The sequence below is a fragment of the Callorhinus ursinus genome, unplaced genomic scaffold, assembly GCF_003265705.2.
Source record: "Callorhinus ursinus isolate GAN/ISIS: 27379988/994484 unplaced genomic scaffold, GSC_fseal_2.0 scaffold2, whole genome shotgun sequence".
NCBI classification, from domain to species: domain Eukaryota; kingdom Metazoa; phylum Chordata; class Mammalia; order Carnivora; family Otariidae; genus Callorhinus; species Callorhinus ursinus.
Genome location: NW_027397064.1, coordinates 101,674,482 through 101,699,288, shown reverse-complemented (window position 1 = coordinate 101,699,288; position 24,807 = coordinate 101,674,482). Strand labels below are relative to the sequence as shown.

At 42.3% G+C, this 24,807-nt stretch overlaps 1 protein-coding gene across 2 annotated transcripts; it reads right to left on the bottom strand.

Moving 5' to 3' along the window:
- Window positions 1-7,165: 7,165 nt before the first annotated feature.
- TSN (translin) lies at window positions 7,166-22,963 on the bottom strand. Of its 2 annotated transcripts, XM_025857588.2 has the most exons (6): window positions 22,738-22,952; window positions 21,462-21,555; window positions 20,384-20,480; window positions 18,525-18,640; window positions 17,556-17,635; window positions 7,166-16,763 (listed from the first exon to the last, which is right to left on the bottom strand). In XM_025857588.2, exons 1-6 carry the CDS (start codon window positions 22,801-22,803, stop codon window positions 16,530-16,532), a joined length of 687 nt encoding a protein of 228 aa, XP_025713373.1. In that variant the 5' UTR covers window positions 22,804-22,952; the 3' UTR covers window positions 7,166-16,529. The 2 variants fall into 2 exon arrangements, with proteins under 2 accessions (XP_025713373.1, XP_025713382.1); XM_025857597.2 differs by lacking the exon at window positions 17,556-17,635 and having other exon boundaries at window positions 16,545-16,763; window positions 22,738-22,963.
- Window positions 22,964-24,807: the final 1,844 nt, after the last annotated feature.

The window sequence follows — 24,807 nt, the reverse complement described above, 5'->3', positions numbered from 1 at the left end:
CCCCCACCACTCCAGCAACCCTCAGTTTGTTTCCTGAGATTAAGAATTCCTCGTATCAGTGAGGTCATATGATACATGTCTTTCTCTGATTGACTTATTTCACTCAGCATAACACCCTCCAGTTCCATCCACGTTGTTGCAAATGGCAAGATCTCATTCCTTTTGATGGCTGCATAATATTCCATTGTGTATATATACTACATCTTCTTTATCCATTCATCTCTTGATGGACATCTTGGCTCTTTCCACAGTTTGGCTATTGTGGACAATGCTGCTATAAACATTGGGATGCACGTACCCCTTCGGATCCCTACATTTGTATCTTTGGGGTAAATACCCAGTAGTGCAATTGCTGGATCATATGGTATTTTCAACTGTTTGAGGAACCTCCATACTGTTTCCCAGAGTGGTTGCACCAGCTTGCATTCCCACCAACAGTGTAGGAGGGTTCCCCTTTCTCCACATCCCCGCCAACATCTGTCATTTCCTGACTTGTTAATTTTAGCCATTCTGACTGGTGTGAGGAGGTATCTCATTGAGGTTTTGATTTGGATTTCCCTGATGCCGAGCGATGTTGAGCACTTTTTCATGTGTCTGTTGGCCATTTGGATGTCTTCTTTGGAAAAATGTCTGTTCATGTCTTCTGCCCATTTCTTGATTGGATTATTTGTTCTTTGGGTGTTGAGTTTGATAAGTTCTTTATAGATTTTGGATACTAGCCCTTATGTGATATGTCATTTGCAAATATTTTCTCCCATTCTGTCAGTTGTCTTTCGGTTTTGTGGACTGTTTCTTTTGCTGTGCAAAAGCTTTTTATCTTGAGGAAATCCCAATAGTTCATTTTGCCCTCACTTCCCTTGCCTTTGGGGATGTTTCTAGGAAGAAGTTGCTGCGGCTGAGGTCGAAGAGGTTGCTGCCTGTGTTCTCCTTTAGGATTTTGATGGACTCCTGTCTCACGTTTAGGTCTTTCAACCATTTGCAGTCTATTTTTGTGTGGGGTGTAAGGAAATGGTCCAGTTTCATTCTTCTGCATGTGGCTGTCCAATTTTCCCAACACCATTTGTTGAAGAGACTAAGACAACCCAATTTTAAAAAGGAAAAAAGACAGGCACAATTTCACAAAATAGGATATCCAAATAGCCAATACAGGTATGAAAAGGTGCTCAGCATTACTACATATGAATAGATAAAAGGGGGGGGAACCAATAAGATACTGTGACACACCCACCAGGATGGCCACCAGCAACAAGAGATGATGAGGACATGGAGTTCCTAGGACTCTAAGGTGCTGCCGGGGACACAGTAAAATTGTACCACCACTTCATAAAACAACGTGGCAGCAACCACTCAAGCCAAACTGGCCTCTATGCTATGACCCAGAAACCCCCCTCCTAGGCCTAGACCCCTCAACAAATAAACAAGAATATAAACAGTAGCTTTGTTCATTGTAACCAAAACTGGAAACTCAAATGCTCACCAAAAGGAGAATGGATTTTATTTTTAATATTTTATTTACTTATATGAGAGAGCAAGCGAGCACATGAGCAGGGGTGAGGGGAAGAGGGAGAGGGACAAGCAGAATCCCCACTGAGCGGGAAGCCTGACATGGGGCTCAATCGCAGGACCGTGGGATCATGACCCATATGGAGGCAGACGCTTAACTGAGCCACCCAGGCGCCCCAAGGAGAATGGATTTTAAAATCAGTTTATTCATGCTGTGAACGACAGAGCAAAAAAGAGAAAGAGAGACTGACAGAGGATTGCTGCCCCACACAAAGTCATGGCTGAATCCTGAAGACATAATGATGGAAAGAAGCCAGACACAAAAGAATATACATTGTTTGAGCCCATGTATATGAAGTTTAACAGAACAAATCTGCAGTGATAGAAATCAGAACGCCCCAGTCGCCTTTAGGGAAGGGTCTGGACGGAGAGGGTACATGAGAGCTTTCTGGAGAGCTGGAAGCATTCTCTGATATCTCTTGATATCAGCATCATCAGGTGTAGAAATTAGTCTGTAACACTCTGTTAAACTTAATATCTATGTCAAGTCTAATCTAATCTGTTAAATATATGTATATTAAATCTTAAAAAAAATTAATCATTTAACTATGAGACAGCCCGTGAATCTGAGAACGCATGCAGTGTAAGCGCCAGAGTGAGCCCCTGGCAGCCCCAAGCTACAGAGAGAAGACAAGGGGCTATGGCAAGGAAGCCAGCCACAGGGCAGAGAATGGGACAGGAAGGGTTAGAAGCCTCAGGAGGGTCGTGGGAAGGCCCTGAGAGTCAGGGATCAGGGGTCACTACCAAGTCCCCAGCCCCAGCTCCAAGTCCTGACTTCCTTTCAGTGAGACCTCAGCATTCCAACCATAATCCCCACCATTACTTGAGGTGACTGGCATGGAACCCAAAGCTTGTGATTTGCTCTCTGGTCAGTTGTTTCCAAATGTAAAACCCACAGATGAGGAGAGTCTAGGCAAGCAGATGATAGGAGTACAAACTGGTGTATTTTCTGGAAGACAGTTTTTGTAATACAAGCAAGAGTCTTAAAAATGAACACGCCCTAGGAATCCTAGGACAATATTTAGATATTCTCAGAGATTTGTTTAAAAAGCAAAAAAGGGGTGTGCCTGGGTGGCTTAGCCGGGTAAGCGTCTGCCTTCAGCTCAGGTCATGATCTCGGGGTCCTGGAATCGAGCCCCTCGTTGGGCTCCCTGCTCAGCGGGGAGTCTGCTTCTCCCTCTCTGCATCTCCCTCTCCCTCGGCCCCTCCCCCTTGCTCATGCTCTCTCTCTCAAAATAAATAAATAAAATCTTTAAGAAAATAAAATAAAATGAAAAGCTAAAAAGGGGGACACCTGACTGGCTCAGTCGTAAGAGGATGTGACTCTTGATCTCAGGACTGTTGAGTTTGAGCCCCACGTTGGGTGTAGAGATTATGTAAATAAATAAATATTTTTTTAAAAAACAAGAAAGGAAAATAACCAAAATGTTTAACAATAGCATTAAACTACTCATCCATCCTATGATTTCTTTTTATTTTTTTTAAGATTTTACTATTAAGTAATCTCTACTCCCATCAGGCTTGAACTCACAACCCCGAAATCAAGAGCTGCGTGCTCCACCAACTGAGCCAGCCAGGTGCCTCCTATGTATTTTTCTTTAATGTATTATAGTATATCATTAAAGCATTATTTGTAACAGAAAAAGCTTAAGACACCTTAATGTCTATGAAAGGGATAATGATTAAATTGCATAGCTACACTATGAACAATCATTCAATTAAAAAAAGGGGGGGGTGCCTGGGTGGCTCAGTTCAGTTAAGCAGTCGACTCTTGATTTCGGCTCAGGTCATGATCTCAAAGGTCCTGGGACCGAGCCCTGCATCAGGCTCCCCGCTCAGCGGGAAGTCTGCTTGAGGATTTTCTTTCCCTCTCCCTCTCTCCCCCCACTCACACGCTCACACAATCTCTCTCTAAAATAAATAGATCGTAAAAAAAAAAAAAGAAGAAAATGAGACAAATCCATATGTCCTGACATGTTGACTGATAAAATGTTGATACAAAAAGCAAATGGCAAATAAAACGTATACTATGAACAGATGTTGTTGAAATTGACAAATATGATGCTTATATATTTACATTTTCATTTAAAATGTTATTTAAGTATAATTATTTTTAATTTTCATACTCATGAATTTTTGGGGTTTTTATAATGAGCGTACTATTGATGTAATTTTTTGAACTAATGAAATTTTTAAAATAGTAATGTTGATACAAAGAAAATATACTGAAACCAAGATTCACTCTGTATTTCTAAATTTAAAAGAAGCAAGTTACAAAAGAGAATATAGAGTATGATGCTATTTTCTGTAAAATTTAGATCCACACAAATATTAAAAGTGGTTATTTTTAGATGTTGGTATTAAGGAAAAGATAAAATGGTAACAAGTTAAAGTGGTAAAAGTAGGCAAATTTTTTATTTTTTTTAAGGATTATTTATTTATTTGAGAGAGAGAGGGAGAGTGAGCATGAGAGAGAGAGCACCACCGGGAGGAGAGACAGAGGGAGAGGGAGAAGCAGACTCCCCGCTGAGCAGGGAGCCCGATGCAGGGATCCCAGTACCCCGAGATCAAGACCTGAGCTGAAGGCAGACGATTAACCGACTGAGCCACTCAGGCGCCCCTAGGCAAAACTTTTAAACAAAAAGTAAGCTACACTAGTGACAATGTGAGGGGAAAGCCACTTTCACATACACTGGGACAGCATAACACTGGGACATTTCTGGAAAACAATTTGAAATTATGTTCTTATCCAGAGTCTTAAAACTATTTATAACCTTAGTCCAAAAGTATGACCTAGAAGTCTATCCTCAGGAAATCTCAGAGATGCAATCAAAGACTGTACACTAAGATGTTCATAAGACTTATTGGTAACAAAGGATAACTGGAATCTTTGTGTGGAGTTCCAATATGACTCTTTATAAAGATGTAGAACAAAATCAGAAGACCATAAACTAAAATATTAACGATGGTTTCTTCATTGGTTGAAATAAGATTTTTATTTATTACAGGTTCCTGTATTTTTTAAACTTATTAGTGACCCTCTACTGTTTTTTAACGTTGGGAAGAGAAAGGATTTTTCTAAAAACAAAAGATAAGCCAATAATCATTCTGTTGTATGATTTCATTCATATGAGGGACCTAGAGCAGTCAAATTCATAGAGACATAAAGTAGAATGGTGGGTGCCAGAAGCTGGGGGGGGAAGGAGAATGGAGGAGTTAATGGGTACAGAGTTTCAGTTGGGGAAGATGGCAAAGTTCTGGAAATGGATGATAGTTATGGTTGTACAACAGTGTAAATGTATTTAATCCCACAGAACTGTACACTTAAAAGTGGTTAAAATGGTAAAATTTTTTATATCTTTTAACCACAATAAAAAAAAAAGTGCAGTCCGTAAGATTTTGAATAGCTTCTGCAGACTGTTCCATTTATAATCCTTGCAAGTAAAGGTGTCTAACTAATCATAAGGAGCAACAGATCATAAGGAATCATAGGAGTGCTCAGATGTACAACCTGCAGGATATACCCAGAAAGAAAGCCACCCCAATGTGCCAAAAGATAGCAATAATTTGCATTATAGAATTTATGTGGATCTTTCCTATCAGTTCCCCAATTAGTGGGAACAAAGACAGCACCGAGCTGTCCAATATATATAAAAAGTCCGACATGTATACATATATATGTAAATATATATAAATATATAAAAGCAGAGAGCTGAACGCTGATCCTCACCCCAATTCTTGTCTCCAAGACTCTCCCCAGTACGTACGTCTTTCCCAATGTCTCCAGTGTGGGCCCATGGTTGACCCCGATCTAGACACTGAAACAGCCACATCCCCTGATCTGAAACTGCCACCCCTGTTTCCTGAGGGTACTGGATCCTTCAGCCTTTCCTGGGGTCTCCTCTGCAGCCCTTCTAACCCATCTCCCTCCAGAGGCAACAGCCCACTGCAACTGCAGCATGATATGCGAGGCTCAGAGAGGGGCAAGATGCCACCAGACTGCTGTGATCCTCTGTTCTTTGTGCGTACAGAGAGGCTTACAGAAAGGTGCTGGACATGAGGGGTTAGCATTCTGCTCTATCTATTCTCCAAAGGCTAAAAAAAAGTCCGCAAACAGTAACACTCCCTTTGCTGAGATAAAATTTGAATTATGTGCTTCATCTATTCCATTCAATCTCACAAGACCTGCTGAGCTTTTTTACGTGCCAGGCACTGGCGCAAGAGGCTGGCATTCAATGACCAGGAAGATGGCAAGCCTGCCCCTAAAGAACTCAGATCTAGTGGAGAATGCGGACAAGTAAACGGGCGAGTACAACACAATCCTAACTCAATGCACCACAAGCTATGACGCAGTGAAGTGTTGGGCACCATGGTGCTGGGACAGGGGCCTGGAAGTGAGCATCACGTGCTTAGCTGGTGACCAAACTCACCCTCTGAGCCCCACATCTCCACGTGGCCTTCCTGTGTTGCACGTGCCAATATGCAAGAATCTTTATTACACATCTGAAATCACTTAGTATTTTCATTTATTCTTTACTGCATTTCAAGAGTCAAATTATTTGCTTTAGCTCATTAGTTTCTCAACCTTGGCGCTACTGACATTTAGGACTTGATACTTCTTTGCTGTGGGCTGTCCTGTGCATGACAGGATGTTTGGCAGCATCCCTGGCTTCTACCCACTAGATGCCAGTAGTCCTTTCCCCAAGTTGTAATTTAAAAAAAAAAATTTTTTTTAATGTTTCCAGACATTGCAGAAGTCCCCTAACGGACAACACTGCCCCCAGTTGAAAATCACTGCTCTTCTATTCCTCACACAGGCTGAGGAATCCTAAAGGCCTCTGAATGTTGCCCCTTTGAGTTGTCAAGGTATGCTTCTCTCCTGAGTGGTCAGTAGAGCCTTTGTGAATTCCAACCCGCTGTGGCCATGCTCCCGGAAGCACAGTGAGCAGTGTTCTGGGATGTGCAGGGAGGAGTGGGCAAGCAGGTAGGGACCACCACTGTCAAAAGCCACAGACGCCAGCCTGAGTGTGCCCTCAATCCACCGGGACACAGGCAGCCATTGTTTTAGAGCAGGCACGTGATCAGACTTGAAGAATCAGACTTCACAATGTTGTAGCAGCAGGGTACTGGGTAGATTAGAGGAATGACAGTTTGGAAGACAGGAGACTCATGGGCTCTTGGAACAGGCCTGGCAACAAGTGATGGCATTCTGATCTAGGAACGTGGTGTAGACAGTAGAAAAAAGGCACAAGAGGCACGGAGGAAACAAACTCTACTCAGAAGCAGGTGGAGAGACGAGGGAGAAGAGCCAAAGTTGGCTCCCATGTGCTGGGCCTCAGTGGCCCCGAGGCAGAACTTGGGGCTTGGGGCCGCTCAGGCTTGAGTTGGGTGGGAACCACAGACGGGCTGGAGGACAGCAAGCAGGCCCGCCTGTGCTCCAAACTGCAGTTTCTTCTCTGTAAGTGGAGACAAATGGCCAACACACACACAATGCTGGGCAGATTAAATGAAAGATTTCATGTGAGCCCCCCGCACGGCACCCGGCATTTGGTGCTCCCCCACAGTGCCACCAACAGAAACCACAAGCAGCAATTTGCGAAGATAAATGGCAAATTCAGTTCTGGCTTTTTATTAAGATATAATTTGCATACTACAAAACTCATCCATTTGAGCACAGTTCACTGCTATTTAGTATATTCACAAGGTTATACAACCATCACCACTAACCGCTTCCAGAATGTGTTCCTCTCCCCAGAGAGGAACTCCATACCCATTAGCAGTCACTTCCCGCTCTCCCCTCCCCGTCCCACAGCAACCGCTAATCTACTTTGTCACCACAGACTTCCCTAGTCTGGACTTTCATGTAAGTGGAATCATACAGCATGTGGTCTTTTGTGACTGGCTTCTTTCACTTAGCATGTTTCCGTGGTTCATCCATGCCTTGGCACGTTATCTGTATACTTCATTCCTTATTGCCAAGTAACATTCCATTGTGGGGAAATACCTCATTCTGTTATCCATTCACTAGTTGATGGGACAATTAGATGGTCTCCACTCTGAGGCCATTATGAATAATGCTGCTATGAATATTAGTGCACAGATCTTTGTACAGACTCGTATGGAGAGTTTTCAGCTCTCAAGCATATATCTAGTCATGGAAATGCTCGGTCATACGGTACCTCTAGGTTTAATTTCTTGAGGAACTTCCAGGTTGCTTTCCAAAGCAGCACCAAGCGGTGATCAGAATTCAAGGCTACAGCACAAGTGCGTCAGCTTGAGTGCAAGATGGCGGCCCAGAGAAGACAGGCTAAGGAAGAAAGAAGGGAAGCCCCTGGGAACACCTCCTCCTCCATTTGTCCTGGCCTCCTGGGTTGTCACACAGAATGTGTCAGGACAGCTCCGAAAGTCAGAAGCTGTAATGAAATGTAAAAATACTCTGACAAGGCAGAAGGTGACAAAAATTATTTTCTAACTACATAGGAAATTTTAAGATCCAATTATAAAATTATAAAAGCCAATTATAGTATGTTTGCTTCGATGCCAGCAATGAAAAAGGCGCTGCTGAAAGACAGAAGAAGCTGGACCATGAAACGTGAGCATTTCCACGGAGCCTGGGGAGAAGATACCCATCTGTACCTCTCTGTGAAAGGAGCCAGGACAATGAACAGACATTCACACAGCCATTAGCTAGGTGATAGTACTTCTGATCAAAAGTTAACAGCAGAATCCACAAATACCTTAAAAGAGTTTTGAAAGTCAATAGCATATTTAGGATAAACAACAATGCAGAAAATACATAGGCCCCTTTAAGAGTTTTCTGTCATTTCCCAATTTACTATGTTTACTTAATTCTCTTGTAATCACAAAAGTAACACAAGTCTCCAAAGAGAAAAATGGGTCCTAAAGCAAAGGTATGCACGTTTACATATCCCCCAAAGTGTCCCCACAACCCCTATCGTCCTTTGACTGAACACCAGGCGGTAGCACCTATTCCACCTTTCCAATGTGTACAAGATACATGAGGACCAAAGTCAAAGTTCTTCTGCAGTCAGCTCTTATTTCCTTTTGTCTTCCTCAGTGAGGGTATTTTGGAAATATTCATATTTCCAGGCTATTTTCAGTTTAAGGAAAGACTGAGCTGTTTTGATGACACAAGGCAGGCCACAGCCCAACCCAGGCGCCCATTTGGCCGGTTTTGTTAGACAAGATGAAGTCATGGGGCATCTGGGTGGTTCAGTCAATAAAGTGACTCTTGATTTCAGCTCATGATCTCAGGATTGTGAGACTGAACCCCACACAGGGCTTCACACCGGGCATGGAGCCTGCTTAAGATTCTCTGTCTTCCTCACCTTCTGCCCCTCCCCCGCCTCAAAAAAAAAAAAAAAAGATGACGTCCTGTCCCGCCCTGCGACAGGTGGGATGGTAGGTGAGGCACGGGAAGGCTCACTAAGCCGTCCGACCCTGTGGGACTCATGCTGTTCCCTACTAACGTCCGCCCCCCAAGACTAGTCCCCAGAAGACTGACAGCCACGTTCTGCTAGCCACAGGTTCTTCTCTCAAGAAGAGAACCTAGGGCCATCCCTCTGACCCTTTGTTCTTCCTCTTGCGGATTTAGAAATTAACTTTTCGGGCACCTGGGGGGCTCCGTTGGTTAAGCGACTGCCTTCAGCTCAGGTCATGATCCTGGAGTCCCTGGATCGAGTCCCGCATCGGGCTCCCTGATCAGCAGGGAGTCTGCTTCTCCCTCTGACCCTTCCCCCCTCATGTGCTCTCTCTCTCATTCTTTCTCTCAAATAAATAAAATCTTTAAAAGAAAAGAAATAAAAATTAACTTCTGGGTGCAAAGAAAGCCTTAAAGTTTACTGATGTTGGTCTTTTTTTTTTTTTTTAACACTGATTATGGGTCTTTATCTTAGTTGTGTCAGTTCTGGGTCTAATTTACTAGCGTCTTACCAAAGTAGAAGGGCCAATCCGCGTACTCTGCTCCCCAAACAACCCCTTAATGATTAAAACGACCTTGCAGTCTTCCCCCCAGAAAGTCAAACAAACACCCTGCCCTTTGTATCTCCCGACTGAGAAAAATGCTCTGGCTTCACTTCAATTGCCAGGGTGAGCAAAAAGTTCATCAGTCGAAGGTCTGACAACGAGGACACGGCGAAGGAAGCTGAAGTCCCCTCCTGACTTCTGAACTGGTCTCGCTGGCAGGCCCAGCTGGTACATCCAGATAGCAAGGCCAGCATTCTGTCACTGAGACACACAGCTAAAACGGATGAACGCAGCACTCCAGCCAGAGCAGATGGCTGTGTGTAAATGTGAATTAATATTAAATGACACCAGATGATCGTGAGCAACTGATTTAAGAAACAGGGTAAATAAGGAAAAAAACAAAATCACAAAATAACAAGCTGAACTTTCTTTGGGGGGTTCCACATATTTTCATAGGTTTATTTTCCTTCAGTCAAAAGCCTTTAAGTCTTAATGGTAAGTAAAGGATTTCTATGGCAATGGGAGAGATCACTGTACATATATCACTTTCCTATCAGTCCCCACTCCTGCTTGGGACAGACCTGACCTAGAGAGAATGACAAGAGCCTCTGGCTCACTCCTCTCCCTTCTCCTGTTTTCAACCGCCTCCAGGGGCTCCCTGGCCTTATTATTGTCCAGACCTCTCCCACCTCCAGAAGCTCCCCTGCAACCAGAGCCAGAGATCCACTCTACCCAATCTCTAAGACTCCCTCAGCTCCACTTAGGGCCCTAAATTCTACCCCAAAAAGTATACACACCCGTGCAACATCTCCCCATCACAGTAAACTCAATACCTGCCACACTGACCTTCTCATCTTCCCCCAGAAACTAGCTCCCACTTTCCTACATGTATTTTTTCAGCTCAGTCATCTCTGATTCTCAATTGCTCTTCCCTTGTTTTAATACATTCAGGCTGCTGTAACAAAACCACCATCGACGGGGGTGGCTTACACAACCAATCTGTAATCAAGTCGATCAACGGGTCAGCTGATTCAGTGTCTGGTGAGGGCCCACCTCCTGGCTCACAGACCACATTCTCCTGGTTCTCTCTTCCTGTGGTGGAGGCACCAGGAGTCCCTTTCATTCAGGCACTAATCCCATTCATGACGGCTCCACCCTCATGACCTAATCACCTCCCACAGGCCCAACGCCCAATACCATCCAATCGGGGATTAGGCTTCACTGTATAAATGTAAAGGGACACACATGTTCAATCCCAGCATCCCCCGCTCTCCACCCCCAACCCCAAGTTGACTCCTTCTTCCTTTACGGTGCACTGCACCTGCATCCGGTCAGGCCCACCACCAGCCACCAAAGCTGACCTTTACAACCTCAGAGACAGCAAGGGCCTCCTCACAGGTCTCCCTGCCTTTGGTCTCTTCTAATGGTAACATGACAACCAGGATTCAAAACTGCGTCTGTCCGACTCCAAAGATGCTCCCCCCACCACTTGAAGAAAAGGAAAAACCATATGGCCCCCCAATGCCTATCAAAGTCCAAACTCCTTAACCTCTCAATTCAAGCTTTTCTAAACCTAACAGTCCAACATCACCAGACTGTTCTTCAGTTAAGTGTGTGACATCCCCATCCCCATTCAATTGACACAGGCATACCTCGTCTTAACTGCACTGCGCAGATACTGCTTTTACAGACTGAAGGTTTTGTGGCAGCCCTGTGTCGAGCAAGTCTGTTGACCCCATTTTCCCAACAGCATTTGCTCACTTCCCATCTGTCACGTTTTGGTAATTTTCACAATATTTCAAACTTTTTCATGTTTGTTATGGTGATCTGTGATCAATGATCACAACTCAAAGTATTTTTTAATTAAGGTATATATTTTTTTTTTAGACACTGCAGACTTAGTAAGACTACAGTAGGGCATAAACATAACTTATAGGCACCAGGAAAAAATTCACTCAACTTGCTTTATTGCGGTATCTGCTTTACTGCAGTGGTCTGCAATTGAATCCATGGTATTTCCAAGGTATGCATGCTTCTACCATTTCTGCTCTGTTTGCAATTCTGTCCCCCCAGAAATGAGCTCCTCTTAGTTCCATGCTTATCTAAATCCTACCTCTTTCATGAACCAGTTCAAATTATACCTAAATTCCCACAGCAATTGTTCACAAATTATTTAGCAATGACGTTGTATAAGATCTTGCCTGGCTGGGCGCCTGGGTGGTTCAGTTGGTTAAGCGACTGCCTTCAGCTCGGGTCATGATCCCGGAGTCCTGGGATCGAGTCCCACGTCAGGCTCCCAGCTCAGCGGGGAGCCTGCTTCTCCCTCTCACCTTCTCCCCTCTCATGCTGTTTCTCTTTCTCTCTCAAATAAATAAATAAAATCTTAAAAAAAAAAAAAAAAGATCTTGCCTGGTACTGACCTGAATTTTAACTCGTAGTAAGGAACTCATAGATTGTTGAAGGGAAAACAGGTTGACAGTCTCATCAAAAACTAAACACAAAATCAGCATTTTTACCATAGATTCCTAGGTATCTATGCAAAAGAAATGGAAAAGCCCACTCACAGACTTGCACAAGGATGCTCAAAGCAACATTATAAAACTTAAACCTTCCTCATCTGATGAGTGGTTAAATATGGAATACCCATACAAAGGATTACCACTCAGGCATAAGGAACAAACCAACACATGCTGTGGCATGGATAAACCTTAAAAACATTATGCTACGTGGTAAGACACAAAAGGCCACATTTTATATGATTTCATTATATGAAATATCCTAAAAATGCAAATTTATGACTAGTAGTAGCCTGGGACTGGGATCTTTCTGGATGATAAAAAAATGTTTTAAAATTGATAGATGATGATTGTTGCACTACTTTATAAATTACATCACTTGATTTGAGTCAATTTTATTTATAAAATGTACTTCAATGAAACTGAAAAAAAAATTCCAAAAAATTATAGTAGGCACTCAATCATCAGTTGAATAATCTCTTAACTGTATCTTCTCACCACCCTCTCCCCTGCAACTAGACCCTAAACATCTTGAGGACACAGACCTAGTTTCCCACTCAATTTTTTATGCTAATTGTTAACACAAACTGCCCCTCACCCAAAGCTACACATACACTGTGTTCATAACTGTTGGTGGATTTGGGTTTTGTCAAGTCAGGCTATAGAGTGAGGCCACCAAAAGCATCACTGAAGAAATGGTGTATGTGGATGCAGAAGCAGAGTAAGTGAATTCGAATCACAGCTCCTCCACTTCATAACTGTGAACTCAGGACCCTCTCTAAGCCTGCTTCCGGTCTAAAATGGGGCAAACAGTGACAGCCACCTCACAGTTATATGGAGATGAAATCAGATGGGTCGGGATAAAAGATTTTGCCCGGTGCTTAGAACATGCCAAGAGCTCACCAAATGTTGGCTTTAACACTCACATGAACCAACGCAAATGCACACACACCAGAGAAATCTCTTTCAAACCGGAAACAGCGTTCCACAGCAGAGGGGACAACTACGGATGGCTCCACCCTCTTCTTGTCATCCAACAGGTAACAGTGGCCCTGGGACAGCTCCTCTCCCTCCCAAGCCCAGTGAAGTTTATGTGGGTCCAGAAATACTATTCACTTAACCGAAAGAACTACACATTGCCCACAACTTTCAACATTTAGTTTGTCTGACCCTCCGTCTGCCGACTCCCATCCTGCAAGGTGGGTCTTCACTTCCTGGCCCCCTTGGTGTTTAGCAGGGGAAGGTATCCAGTTCTAATCAACAAACTATGAGAGGAAGTGACAGGTCACTTGGAAACCAGAACATGTGTTTGTGTACAACCCTCCACAATCGATTCCCTCCTCCCCCAGTAACTAGCAATGGTCCAATGGGTGGCTCCTGTCAGCTACATGAGGACAACATGGAACAGATCCCCCAGCTAACCTGCAAAGGATTCAGTGCAAGGGAAAAACAAACTCTGTACTATGCCTAGGAGTCTGGGAGGTTGCTAGCACAGCATAACGTAGCCTTGCCTGACAGTCACAAGGCTCTCAGACCATGAAAGTAATGTATTTTAAATCTCTTACCCCCGAAAAGCCTTCTAGCCCCTTTACTCCCTTGGCTTCTGTGACAAGCCACTCTCGCTCTGTCTGTCTCTGTAACCCTTTCTCCATTTCCTCATGGTCTCTTCCTCTGCCTGACTCACTAAACCCTGCTGTGAACCAGGGTTTTGTCCTCACCTCGTCACTGTTCTTATTCTACACGCTCTCCAGGGCAATCTTATCTGCTCTCCTGACCCGTCTACCACGTACACACTAACACTATCCAAAGCTATCCCAGGCTGGCTCCAGAGTCCTGCTGGCCACCTCCACCTTGTGCTCTACAAGCATCCTGAACCCAATACATCCAAGAGTCCTCCTACACACCCTACCTGGGCTAACAGCACCTAACTCGGCTTACGTCTTCCGGACCAGAAACCTGACAGTTAAGCTAGATGCCCTCCTCTACTCTCCCTCACCTCCTGCTCATTCAAACCTCCAGTCCAGTCAATTTCAACCCCCCCCTTAAATGTTTGTTACTGCTGTTTGGAGGGGAGGGGCGCTTTTATTTAATGTTTATTACGGTGAATACTAAAAAAAAAAAAAAAATTATTTCAGGCTTGGTGTCAGGCACACAATGACGCTCCACCTGAGGAATACAGTCTCGTCCAGACCAAGAACCAAGAAAGCCGGGCGCCTGGGTGGCTCATTCGGTTAAGCAGCTGCCTCCAGCTCAGGTCATGATCCCAGGGTTCTGGGATGGAGCCCCATGTCAGGCTCCCTGCTCAGTGAGGAGCCTGCTTCTCCCTCTCCCTCTGCCTCCTCTCCCCTGCTCATGCTGTCTCTTTCTCTCTCTCAAATAAAATAAAAATCTTAAAAAAAGAACCAAGAAAGCCACGATTTCAGAGTGCACAGTACGAACAATGCCGGCGGCATCCTGCAGATCCACCTCATCTCTTCAGCCACTTGTTTAAGTAAAGGACTCAGAACACTGCCAAAGCTTTCGTTCTTTATTAAATGCTCTTAAGCGTTACCAATATTATTATTCAAGTTTAAGACAGGGCAAATCTTATGAAGTATTTATGGGTTCTCTTCTTATAAATAAATTTATAAAGAAAACATCCACTACTTCATCTCTACTCTCTCTAAGCTGCTCAATTCTCTCAAATTGAAAAGATTCTGGTGTCCTAAAAAAACCAGAGCCGAGGCTTTTCAATACGTTCAATTACAATACTTTTAATTTAACTCTGAGTGGTTGGTGTCTTGATAATTTTAACTATTAAACAGCAGTATGTGCTTATCACCCCTGGTCATCTTCAGCCTCAAAACACCTTGAGATTCTCCACATAGAAGAAAACTATTACCAAACTTACTGTAATGGTAAGGGTTTGATCGCAGGGTTTGATCATGTAGTTAGAAGCCTTTTGTGCTCAACCCAGGCAGCGCTATTACTGTACATTTCAGATGACCGCCCAAGGCGCTTCAAACACCTGAGCACCTTTCTTCTTTCTACAAACTCTCCTGAACAAAGAGCAGTCAAGAAAATTGTTCTAAAACCCAAAAATGCAAAGCAATTTATGCTTTGTTTCTACTTTTTTCCTCAGGATGGAAAATTTGGTCAGTCCTTAACTTGGCCTGATCATGGCTCTGACAGCGATGCCAAATATTCTACTGCACAAACAGAAAGCCTCACCAGGAATCAAGCATGAGAGGATGGTACTTCCAAATACTTCCTATTATTCTGGGAACACTAGCACCTTCCTTTCAGTGAGCTCCAAAAACCTGTGGGGTAAGTCACCATTTTAAATCATTTCAACAGCAAAAATTACATGGCAAGTATCCTTAGCACTACCTGAAAAGGAGGAGGGGGAGGTGGGTGCCAACAAGGTCCATGTGACTTGCCCAAAATTGTAAATCTAAAACCTGTTGGGATAGCTGCCAACAACCTGAAATTACTTACTCTAAAAAACATTACCAAATCAGATCTTCTTTTTGAATCCAAGGTTTTCTCTTTTTTCCAAACAGAGCACAGCTTTTTTCTCTCTGAACATACCAGTCAGGGTATTGCTAATTAACTTGACTGGGTGGCTTTACAGTCTCAGACCAGACAGTCTAGCTGGCTGCTAGGAAAAAGGTTTCATAGCTTAAAAATATATCATATGAAGTGTTAGTTCAAGATGTGTGTGAAAACGATTTTTAAGTTGCTGCAAGAGCAGAATGTTAAGGCAACATCAGAAAACAGAGGTGTTGTAAAACACTAAGCCCTACTCTCCACCTGGTAAACAGAGCTAAACGATAAGATGTTACTCAATCCCCTAATACAAAAACGTCCCAAAATAATCTATTGAACTTGACTTTGCAATTTCATCTTTTATATTTTGATGGCAGTGAGAGAGACCCTGGGGCTGTAACTCCCTTGCAAAAATTTCAACATCTGATTTACTCATGAGGCTTAAAATAAGGAAGGGAAATATAAAATAAGTTGTCATTTGCTTGGCAACCATCCTTTTAAATTACCTACTTTTATACTGTATCCAGGCTACACCTGGGTATGGATGGCTAATCTGGATATAGAAAACACCAAGGATCACTTCTGGAAGAAACACAAGACAATGAACTTCTCAATCAGTACATCAACAGTATCAGGGTAAGCAAAAAAAGGACTTTACCAAGAGACTGACATTTACACTTTTTGACAGAACTGAAATACACGGAATTACAGAGCAAATTCACTGAAACAACAAAGAAAAATCTGTCCTTGTAAAGGCTATCTTTTTTACCCCCAAAAAAGTGTTTCAATTTTGATACTTACACCACACACTGGTTAAGAAAATAAAGCGCGGTGTTTAGCAACGGGGCGGGGCAATCCTAACTACCTTGAGAGGCGCTGGGCTCACCCTCCCCGGCAACCACTGAGGTCAGCAGGGCCAGGCACCAGGAGAGCCTCCTATTTCTCTGCACAAGCCGCCGCAGTCTCCTTATTGAAGCCCCGGATGGAGAGATCATAAACCACCTCCTCTACTTTCTTCACATCGTACTTCAAGCCGTCATAGCGCTTCCTCAGGGAGTCGTTTTTCAGGTTGAGAAGGCGGAAGCCGGAATCCAGCTCATTGATGAAGGTGGAGATGTGGAGGGGCCGGGAATAGTCTCCGGCAGTCACACTGTTGACAGACAGCCTCGACTACACGAGGGAAGGCAAACGCGGATATGTCACAACAGGACTCTTTAGCACATCTTCCTCCCAATCACAACTAAAAGACCCTCAAAGGCCACTCAACTTTTCTACATGGTCTTTAATAATTACATTTTGACAACTGTTTAATATTACGAAATTACTTCATGACAAGAAATCATTCCCTTTCTGTTGGGAGTTTGGCCTACAGCTTTCATCAATATGAACAAAGACTACAGTGGACACCTTTATAACAGCCTTTTTTGTTCTTTAGAATTATTTTCATAGGACAATTTCTCCAGAGAGACATTAAAAGAATACGGGCAAAAATAATATATAGTTATACAGTTAAATTGTTCTCCAAAGCAAGTATATGTATTAACACAGTTACTGAGAACATACACCTCTTGCCAATACTTTAAAAGGAAGAGGTATTAGTATTACCATCTTTTAAAAATTCACACATTGGTAAGTATGTACAGCTAGCTCACTGTCTGAACCGGCCTTTTTCTGATGACTAGCAAAACATAACACACACAGTGTACAACGACGAATTGGTGGTCAACAGAGGGCTTAGAAAAGACTTCCTGAATTACTGTACCCATTTTAAAAACTGACAGCAAAGTGGGAAGATCAAAAAAGCAAATGGCAGGGGTGCCTGGCTGGCTCAGTTGGCGGAGCATGTGACTCTTGGTCTTGGGGTCGTGAGTTCAAGCCCATGGCAGGCATGGAGCCTACTTAAAAATAAAATAAAATATTAAAAAAAAAAAAAAGCAAATGGCAAACCACTAAACTTCTTACCAATTCACTGGCAAGAATTAGAACTCCTGAGAGATAATCTTCTACATCCAGATGAAATCCTTTCTCCCGATCTGGCTCAACTAAAAAATATACCAAAGTAAAAATAAAGTCATGATGTGAACAGAACCTGAACCTAAAAATGTAAAATACTATATATACATATATATATGCACACATATAATTTCTCTCAACAAAAAGAAAAGAAAAAAAAAGAATCTTTTACAATTGTGTTTTTAATGGATTCAAACTTTTGGCAACTGGGCCTCATTGTGGATTTTTGAGCTCTTTAGCCTGCAATTTTTCCTTTCATTCTTCTCTAAAAAAGTAACACCACCAAGAACGTTACCTAGCTGTATCAGAGAATATCTTTGTTTCTGGACAATGCATGCTGCAGCATTCAAAGAAGCCGTGATACTACAAGTGGTTTTCAAATGGTATATGCGCACGTGCACACAAAGTGAACAGACCGAAAGATACGGCAAAATAATAAGCAGAGGGGCGCCTGGGTGGTTCAGTCACTTAAGCGGCTGCCTTTGGCTCAGGTCATGATCCCAGGGTCCTGGGATCGAGCCCCACATCAGGCTCCCTGCTCAGCAGAGAGCCTTCTTCTCCCTTTCCCTCTGCCTGCTGCTCTGTCTACTTGTGCTCTCTGTCAAATAAATAAAAAATATTTTTAAAAATAATAATAAGCAGAAAATCTAAGTGCAGTGTAAACAGGTGTTCACTGTACTGTTCTTTCAACTTTCTGTGGGCCTAGATTTCTTAAAAACTAAATTTTACAAACTAAAAGAAACACTCGAGTACAAAAACGAAGCCACCACATATTTTTACGTTTTGTGTTTCCAAGTCATTAGTTTCCCATTTAGTTCTCATTTAACAAATAGAAAGTACACGCAACAGCTCCCCCACCAACCAAAAATTAAGCTACCATGCCTGATTCTGCAGACCAACGCTAATGAAGACACTTACTGCCAAGAATTTCTGTAACCGCTTCTCGAGTCACTAGTGTTTCTGATTCCAAGTACACAACAAATGCAGCCAAGAAGACCAAACGCTGCAACACAAACCTCCAGTGCTCATGAAATCTGCATGGATATAAGCTCATTTAGGTTGAGGGATTAGGGGCCTTAAAAAAGATAAGTTTAGTACAATGCAGTCCAACATTTTAGAAATAGAACTCTTTTTCAAATCAATGTGAAACTCCAACATATAAAACGTGTAAGACTATGACACTTAAATATATCAGATGGAGACAGTATAAGTTTTACAAGTTCAAATTTATAACAATTACTTATGAGAAGTTTAATAAATGAGAAACATGATCCAACTTTAGTGAATATAAAAATATTTACAATTTAAGATTAGGAATGACAAGAACAACTGTATTTTAGAAGTTTAATCAGTAAGAACAATGATACTGCTCTCAGAAAAATTAAAACTGGCAAGTACAGATTGATGAGAACTGCAACTGTACATCAGCCTAACACTTAACTTACTCTCACATTTTGATTTGAGTGTGCCGTATCAAGAAAATCCTGATTCACACATGTATGAAGTAACTACCACTTGCAATCACTAAACCAACAGACTTATAACTTTCAGGATACTGCAATTAAACTGAGCTAGAGACACAAAAAAAGGAATAGAAAATTTTATAACCCCAAATATTAAGTGTTATGCCTCCTGAATTTCAAATACGGCAAATTCAAAAAAAATATTCAATACAATTCAAGTCAAACAAAACCTTCTAAGAGCCAAATCACTCAGAGGTCAGCCTCTGTGTGACCTCCAAACTACACGATCTCTCAAGATCCTGTCAATTCTATTGTTCAACGTCTCTATACATCTATTATTACCTTACAGCAGGGGTCAGCAAACCTTTTCTGTGAAGGGTCAGATAGTAGTATTTTAGGCTTTGTGAACCACCTCCAGTCTCCATCACATATTTTTATTTGGGTGTTTTTGGTTTGGGTTTTTTGTTGTTTTTTGTTTTAACAACCTTTTAAAATATAAGCAGTTCTTAGCTTCCAGAAGCAGCAGGCCACAGGTAGTTTGCCAACCCCTGCCTTAAATTATCCTGTAAATTTATATTATCCACTTCCCACATACATGTTCTGTTTTTTGCCCACATGTCTTAGTAGAACATCTTTTTCACTAGAAAACATGTTTTTCACTAGGAAAACAAACACAAGTAAAGATTTTAGGTTCTTATTCACATATTTCATCAATACCCAGCTGCAGCTTCGTCTAGTTTAACATCTGTGAAATTAGGATGCATTTTACAATCTATAAATTTCACAATTATGATTGGCAACAAATTTTCTTCCCTAGTGGTACATAAAATAATGGTGACTCTTAAAATTAATGATGCTATAGAGTCAACAAGACACAGCATAAAACATTAAATACACTATTCGGCAGTAAAACTCAAACTCTGAGATAATACTCAATTCGTGTATATACTGCCACTTAATCCCATAACTTTAACAGATAGATATGGTTCACCCAATTTCACAAGTAACTTAAATATACTAAAAAGATAATCTTTCGTTGATCTTCATACAACGAATATTTTTGTTTTCATCCCTTTTTCATTGCAAAAATTATACATGTTTCTTAGGAAAATTCTCAAAGGGAGGAAAAAAATAAAATCACCAAATTTGTCACTATTAAAATACCACCACTATTAATAGTTCGACTCTTTTTCATTGTTTCTTTTACATAGAGAAGTTTTTACCTAGTTCTAAGCAATCATTCAATATATACAATTTTTCTCCTGCCTTTACTTTTACTTAACATTACAAAACAAAGCTATTTTTCTTACAAACCTGTAATACTGTTCAGCAGGGAACTTGGTCTTCAAAGACGTTAAATGTGTTTTTACTGTACCAAAATGTTCTCGAGCTTTCAAACACCTCTTTGGAACTGATCACAAAAAGATAATCAAACATAATAATAATGAAAAATTTATCAAATTTCAAATACAGTTCTTCCTTAATAATCTATGCAGTCTATCTGGACATAAATCAACTTAAAAAAAAAAATCTCATGACCAAATGCAGGGTATGCATCTCTTCTTTTCAACCTGGCTCTCAAAATTTCATCTTTAGTTTCCCTACTGATTTACCAACACTGAAAAACAGACAAAAATTTGCTAAAAAGGAATACTTTAGCAGACAAGTCAGTAAGCTGTCCTAAATTATGTCATCCTTAAAGGACCATGTACCAGCTGCTATTCCTAGTCAGTCCTTAAAGGACGCCTTATTTGGACAGCTTCTAGCTCCCATATTTGGTCAAAAAGAAGCTTTATCAAATATTCTCAATGTGACCAATTCCATACCACTGAGAAAAATGACTTGCCTCTGACACTTGTACATTACAATATGGTATCATTCTCTGACTAAAAATATATTTCAGCTCTTTCAGTTGTGCTGGCTGTATCTTACAATGAAGGTTCCATGTTTAAACTTATCATACCTGATCTCCATTCAAGGGGGTGACTGTAAACACATTAGGAACATTTTACACTGGCCATTTACCTACAAATGCATATTCAACCATATTCAATGAATGAAAGATGGGGTTTAAAAGGAAGAGAGCCAAATAAAAGCTAGATACACAAGAGAGCTACAAAACTATTACAATTACCACATTATAATTACGTTATCACGTTACTCTGTGAAAGTGGAAGCTCAACCATAACACAGAATTCTGTAACCATATAAAATGCTCAACTCACCTACTTCTCCAATTTTTACTCACCACAGAACACGAGGGACATTGTTCTTAATAAAATGACACAGACTTGAAATGTTTTCTAAATGGAAATTATTTAACTCTTTAAATAACTTTTAAATGACTGATAAACTGGATCTTAAAAAAACCCTTCAAATCAAAAGAACTTACTGTCCTGAAAACCAGCACCCTGATGAACCCCTTGCAGTAGAGTTAAGATCTCTCGAGCTGTTTGTTCTAAACTCTGTACAACTTTTCGGATTTCCTAGAGAGATTAAAAATCAAAGTAACAGATAAACTCATGATTATTATCAGAACCTCAAGCCAAATAAACCAGATAGCATAGATTAAATATCTATGACACCTTCACACACATTCAAAACTCTGACAATCTTTACAAGGACTGAACCGGTGCAGAAAATATCCAGGTTTGAATCCTGACTTTGCCACTTCCTTCCTCTGTGAGAGCTTCAAGAGGTTACTAAAAAGCCTGAAATCTCTCACGTAGCCTTCAAAGGATAATCGCCACCCAATCCAAATATCCCACTGAAACACTATAAATGTTAAAAGAGATAAGGTATCTGAATGTAATTTGTAAAAAGAAAAATGCAGTGCAATACAAAGACTGGGTAGTTTTCAATCATTTTACAAATATTCACTGAGCATACTTATGTGCGAAGCATTGTGTAAATACTGAGTACCCAACTAGACAGTCCTTTCCATCTCGCAGTTTAGAGCATAATGGGGGGAGACAGGCGTTTAAAAAATACGGATCGCACAAATGTTTTTAATGTGAATGCGCTACTAAAAAACACGACAGGAAAAGGATCATTCAGACTGTGAGATCAAGGATACGAATACGAGATAACCAGGAAAAGAAAGGAAAGATGCGAATTCCAGGAAACGCAGACAGTACATGTAGAAGTCCTGAGGCAAGAAACTATCTGCGGAACTAGAGGAATGAAAGAGAAGTTAACTGAACATAATACACAACGGAAGATGGCGTAAAATGAGATGGGGTTAGGGGAGGAGACACCTGTGGGCCACAGCAGAGCCCGGATTAATATTCTATGTGGAATAAGAAGCCACAGGAGTTTTTTAAAGAGAAGAGGCCACACGTGCTCTTAAGGCAACAACAAACAAGTGAGACGCGTGTTGTCTTGAGTCCAAGCGCAGAGCCTTCGGTAGAAACAAGCGCCAAAAAGGAGAAAGACTGACACTCAAACGAGATTGGCGATGCTGAGGAGCCGAGACTCGAACACAGAATCAGGACCAGGTAGCAGAATCGCGGGTGGGGGGAGGAACATGCCCTAAGCTGAAATAAGTGGGGAAGCAACCCACCCCCGGAGGCTTCCCCACCGCTCGAGACAGAGCAACAGAGGAGGGCCGAACGATGTGGCCCAGCAAGCAAGGAATGGGAAAGGGGAGGGGAAGAGAGGGGGCTCGCCTCTCGGATGTCCTGCTCGGCAGCCAAAAAGCCCTGCAGCTCCACGAAGATCTCGCTCACAGACATGGCGCCGGCTGCACAACAATCAGCCAGTGCGGCGAGTGTGGCCGCGGAAGAGCGTTTCAGAGACAACCAGCGCAGTCAGTCGCAACGCCCGCCGCTACCGCCGCTGCCGCCGCCGCCGCGTCCACCGGGCCCTGCGCTACGGACGTCGCTGGGGCCCTCCGAGGTCCGCGGCGCGCAGAATACCGGGCTGTCTGCCGTGCTGCCTGATGTGCCGCCCGCCGTTTCCGGAGCGCGATCCCGGAGCCGACGCACGTGCCCAGAGAGCGGGGCAGAAAGGAGTGGGTGGGGCTTCCAGCTGGGGACTTTTCGGACAGGCATTGCGGGGAACAGCCCGCGAAGTGGGGCGGAGGGTCCCTCGGGGCACGTGGGCCTGCGGGGGCGGGGCGGGCTTGGAGGTGGTGCGAGCTAGCGCAGCTCTTAGCTTACGTATTTGTGTTATGCTGATTGGGGAGTGAGGGCGAGAAATGCTTCAATGCTGAAGAGTATGCGTGAAAACCCAGGTGCAGAAAACTGTAGCGAGATTGCAATTTTCGTGAAGAAACAGGAAAAACTGCATTCATATTTGCAAAAAGCACACGGGAAATAAAAGTGTGTAGGACCGTGAGAGTAGAGGATGGATTGCGAGCGAATTTTTTTTAACGTTTTCCCTGTATGACTATAATCTATTTAAATTATATGAATTTTTTAAGCATGTGTGGTGGGAAGTTTCTCGTCCACTCAACTAACAACCTTAACCCAATTCCCCTTGAGGCAAGCGCTGTAATGATTTCTTGTCCTTGCAGACGTATTACTCCGTACATCTACCCTACAAATAGAAATGTGTATGTGTGCGTTCTGTCAACCTTTAAATAGATACTATGAGAGCCAAATGAGCGTTTGAGATCAAAGAATTGAAATTCGGTGAGCAAAGACTCCAGCAATAGCCAAAAAAGTGTCCCGCCTGCGGGGTGAAAGCAAGGAATTGTTTGGTTTGGGGGGGGCACCACATGACTTTGATAAAAGGAAAAAAATGTTAATTTATACTAACAGGCTAAGGGCTAGGCCGCTTTTGGTTACACGGTGATGACTACTTCTTTTGTTCTTGACAAACGATGTTATTCTTGGTTTACATTAACTACGCGTCTAAGGAAAGTCCACAACCAAGAGTCTTATGATTGGGAAGCTCATGGTTCCGTTGACTTTAGGAACAATTGGTTGTGAAACAATTGCTTCTGGACCAGTCCAAGTTTTTTGTTTATTTGTTTAGATTTATTTATTTTAGAGAGAGCAGGAGCGAGCAGGGGGGAGGAGCAAAAGGAGAGGGAAAAAAATCCTCAAGCAGAGCCTGGGGTCCCAGGACCCCCAGACCATATCCCCAGGGAAAATCAAGAGTCAGTCGCTCAACCTACTGAGCCACCCAGGAGCCCCTGGACTGGTCCTTTTTTTCCAATTCAAGTGTTCATTAGCCATTTGTTGTAGAAAGGAAAATGGAGCTTTTCTGGAAATGGGAGTCTCTCATGTCCAGAAGTGTATAGAATCCACAAGAGGCTGCACTCTCCAAACGAATTAAAATGATTACTTATTTCAACTAGATGAAATTTGTTTGCTTTGTGTGAGAGGTTATTCAAAAACTTTACATGAAGGACATTGTATCTTCATTATACTTCTGTGAAGTGGATATTCGTGTTACCTTATAAAGAGTCGACCAAATCACTTTTTTCAAGAAATCTAAGTGGTTTTAAGCAGCCCCTGAGCGTCTTTTCTCACTTGTCATGTTAGAATTAATAACACCTATCTCTAAAAGTTTGGAGAATTATAAATGTGTGCAAAGGACTACTTTCTGTCCCTATGAATTTGACTCTTCTAGGTACCTCATAGAAGGGGAATCATAAGGTATTTGTCTCTTTGTAACTGGCTTATTGCACTTACTATAATGACTTCAAAGTTCCTCAGTTCTGGGGCACCTGGGTGGCTCAGTCAGTTAACTGGCTGCCTTCAGCTCAGATCATGATTCCCAGCATCTTG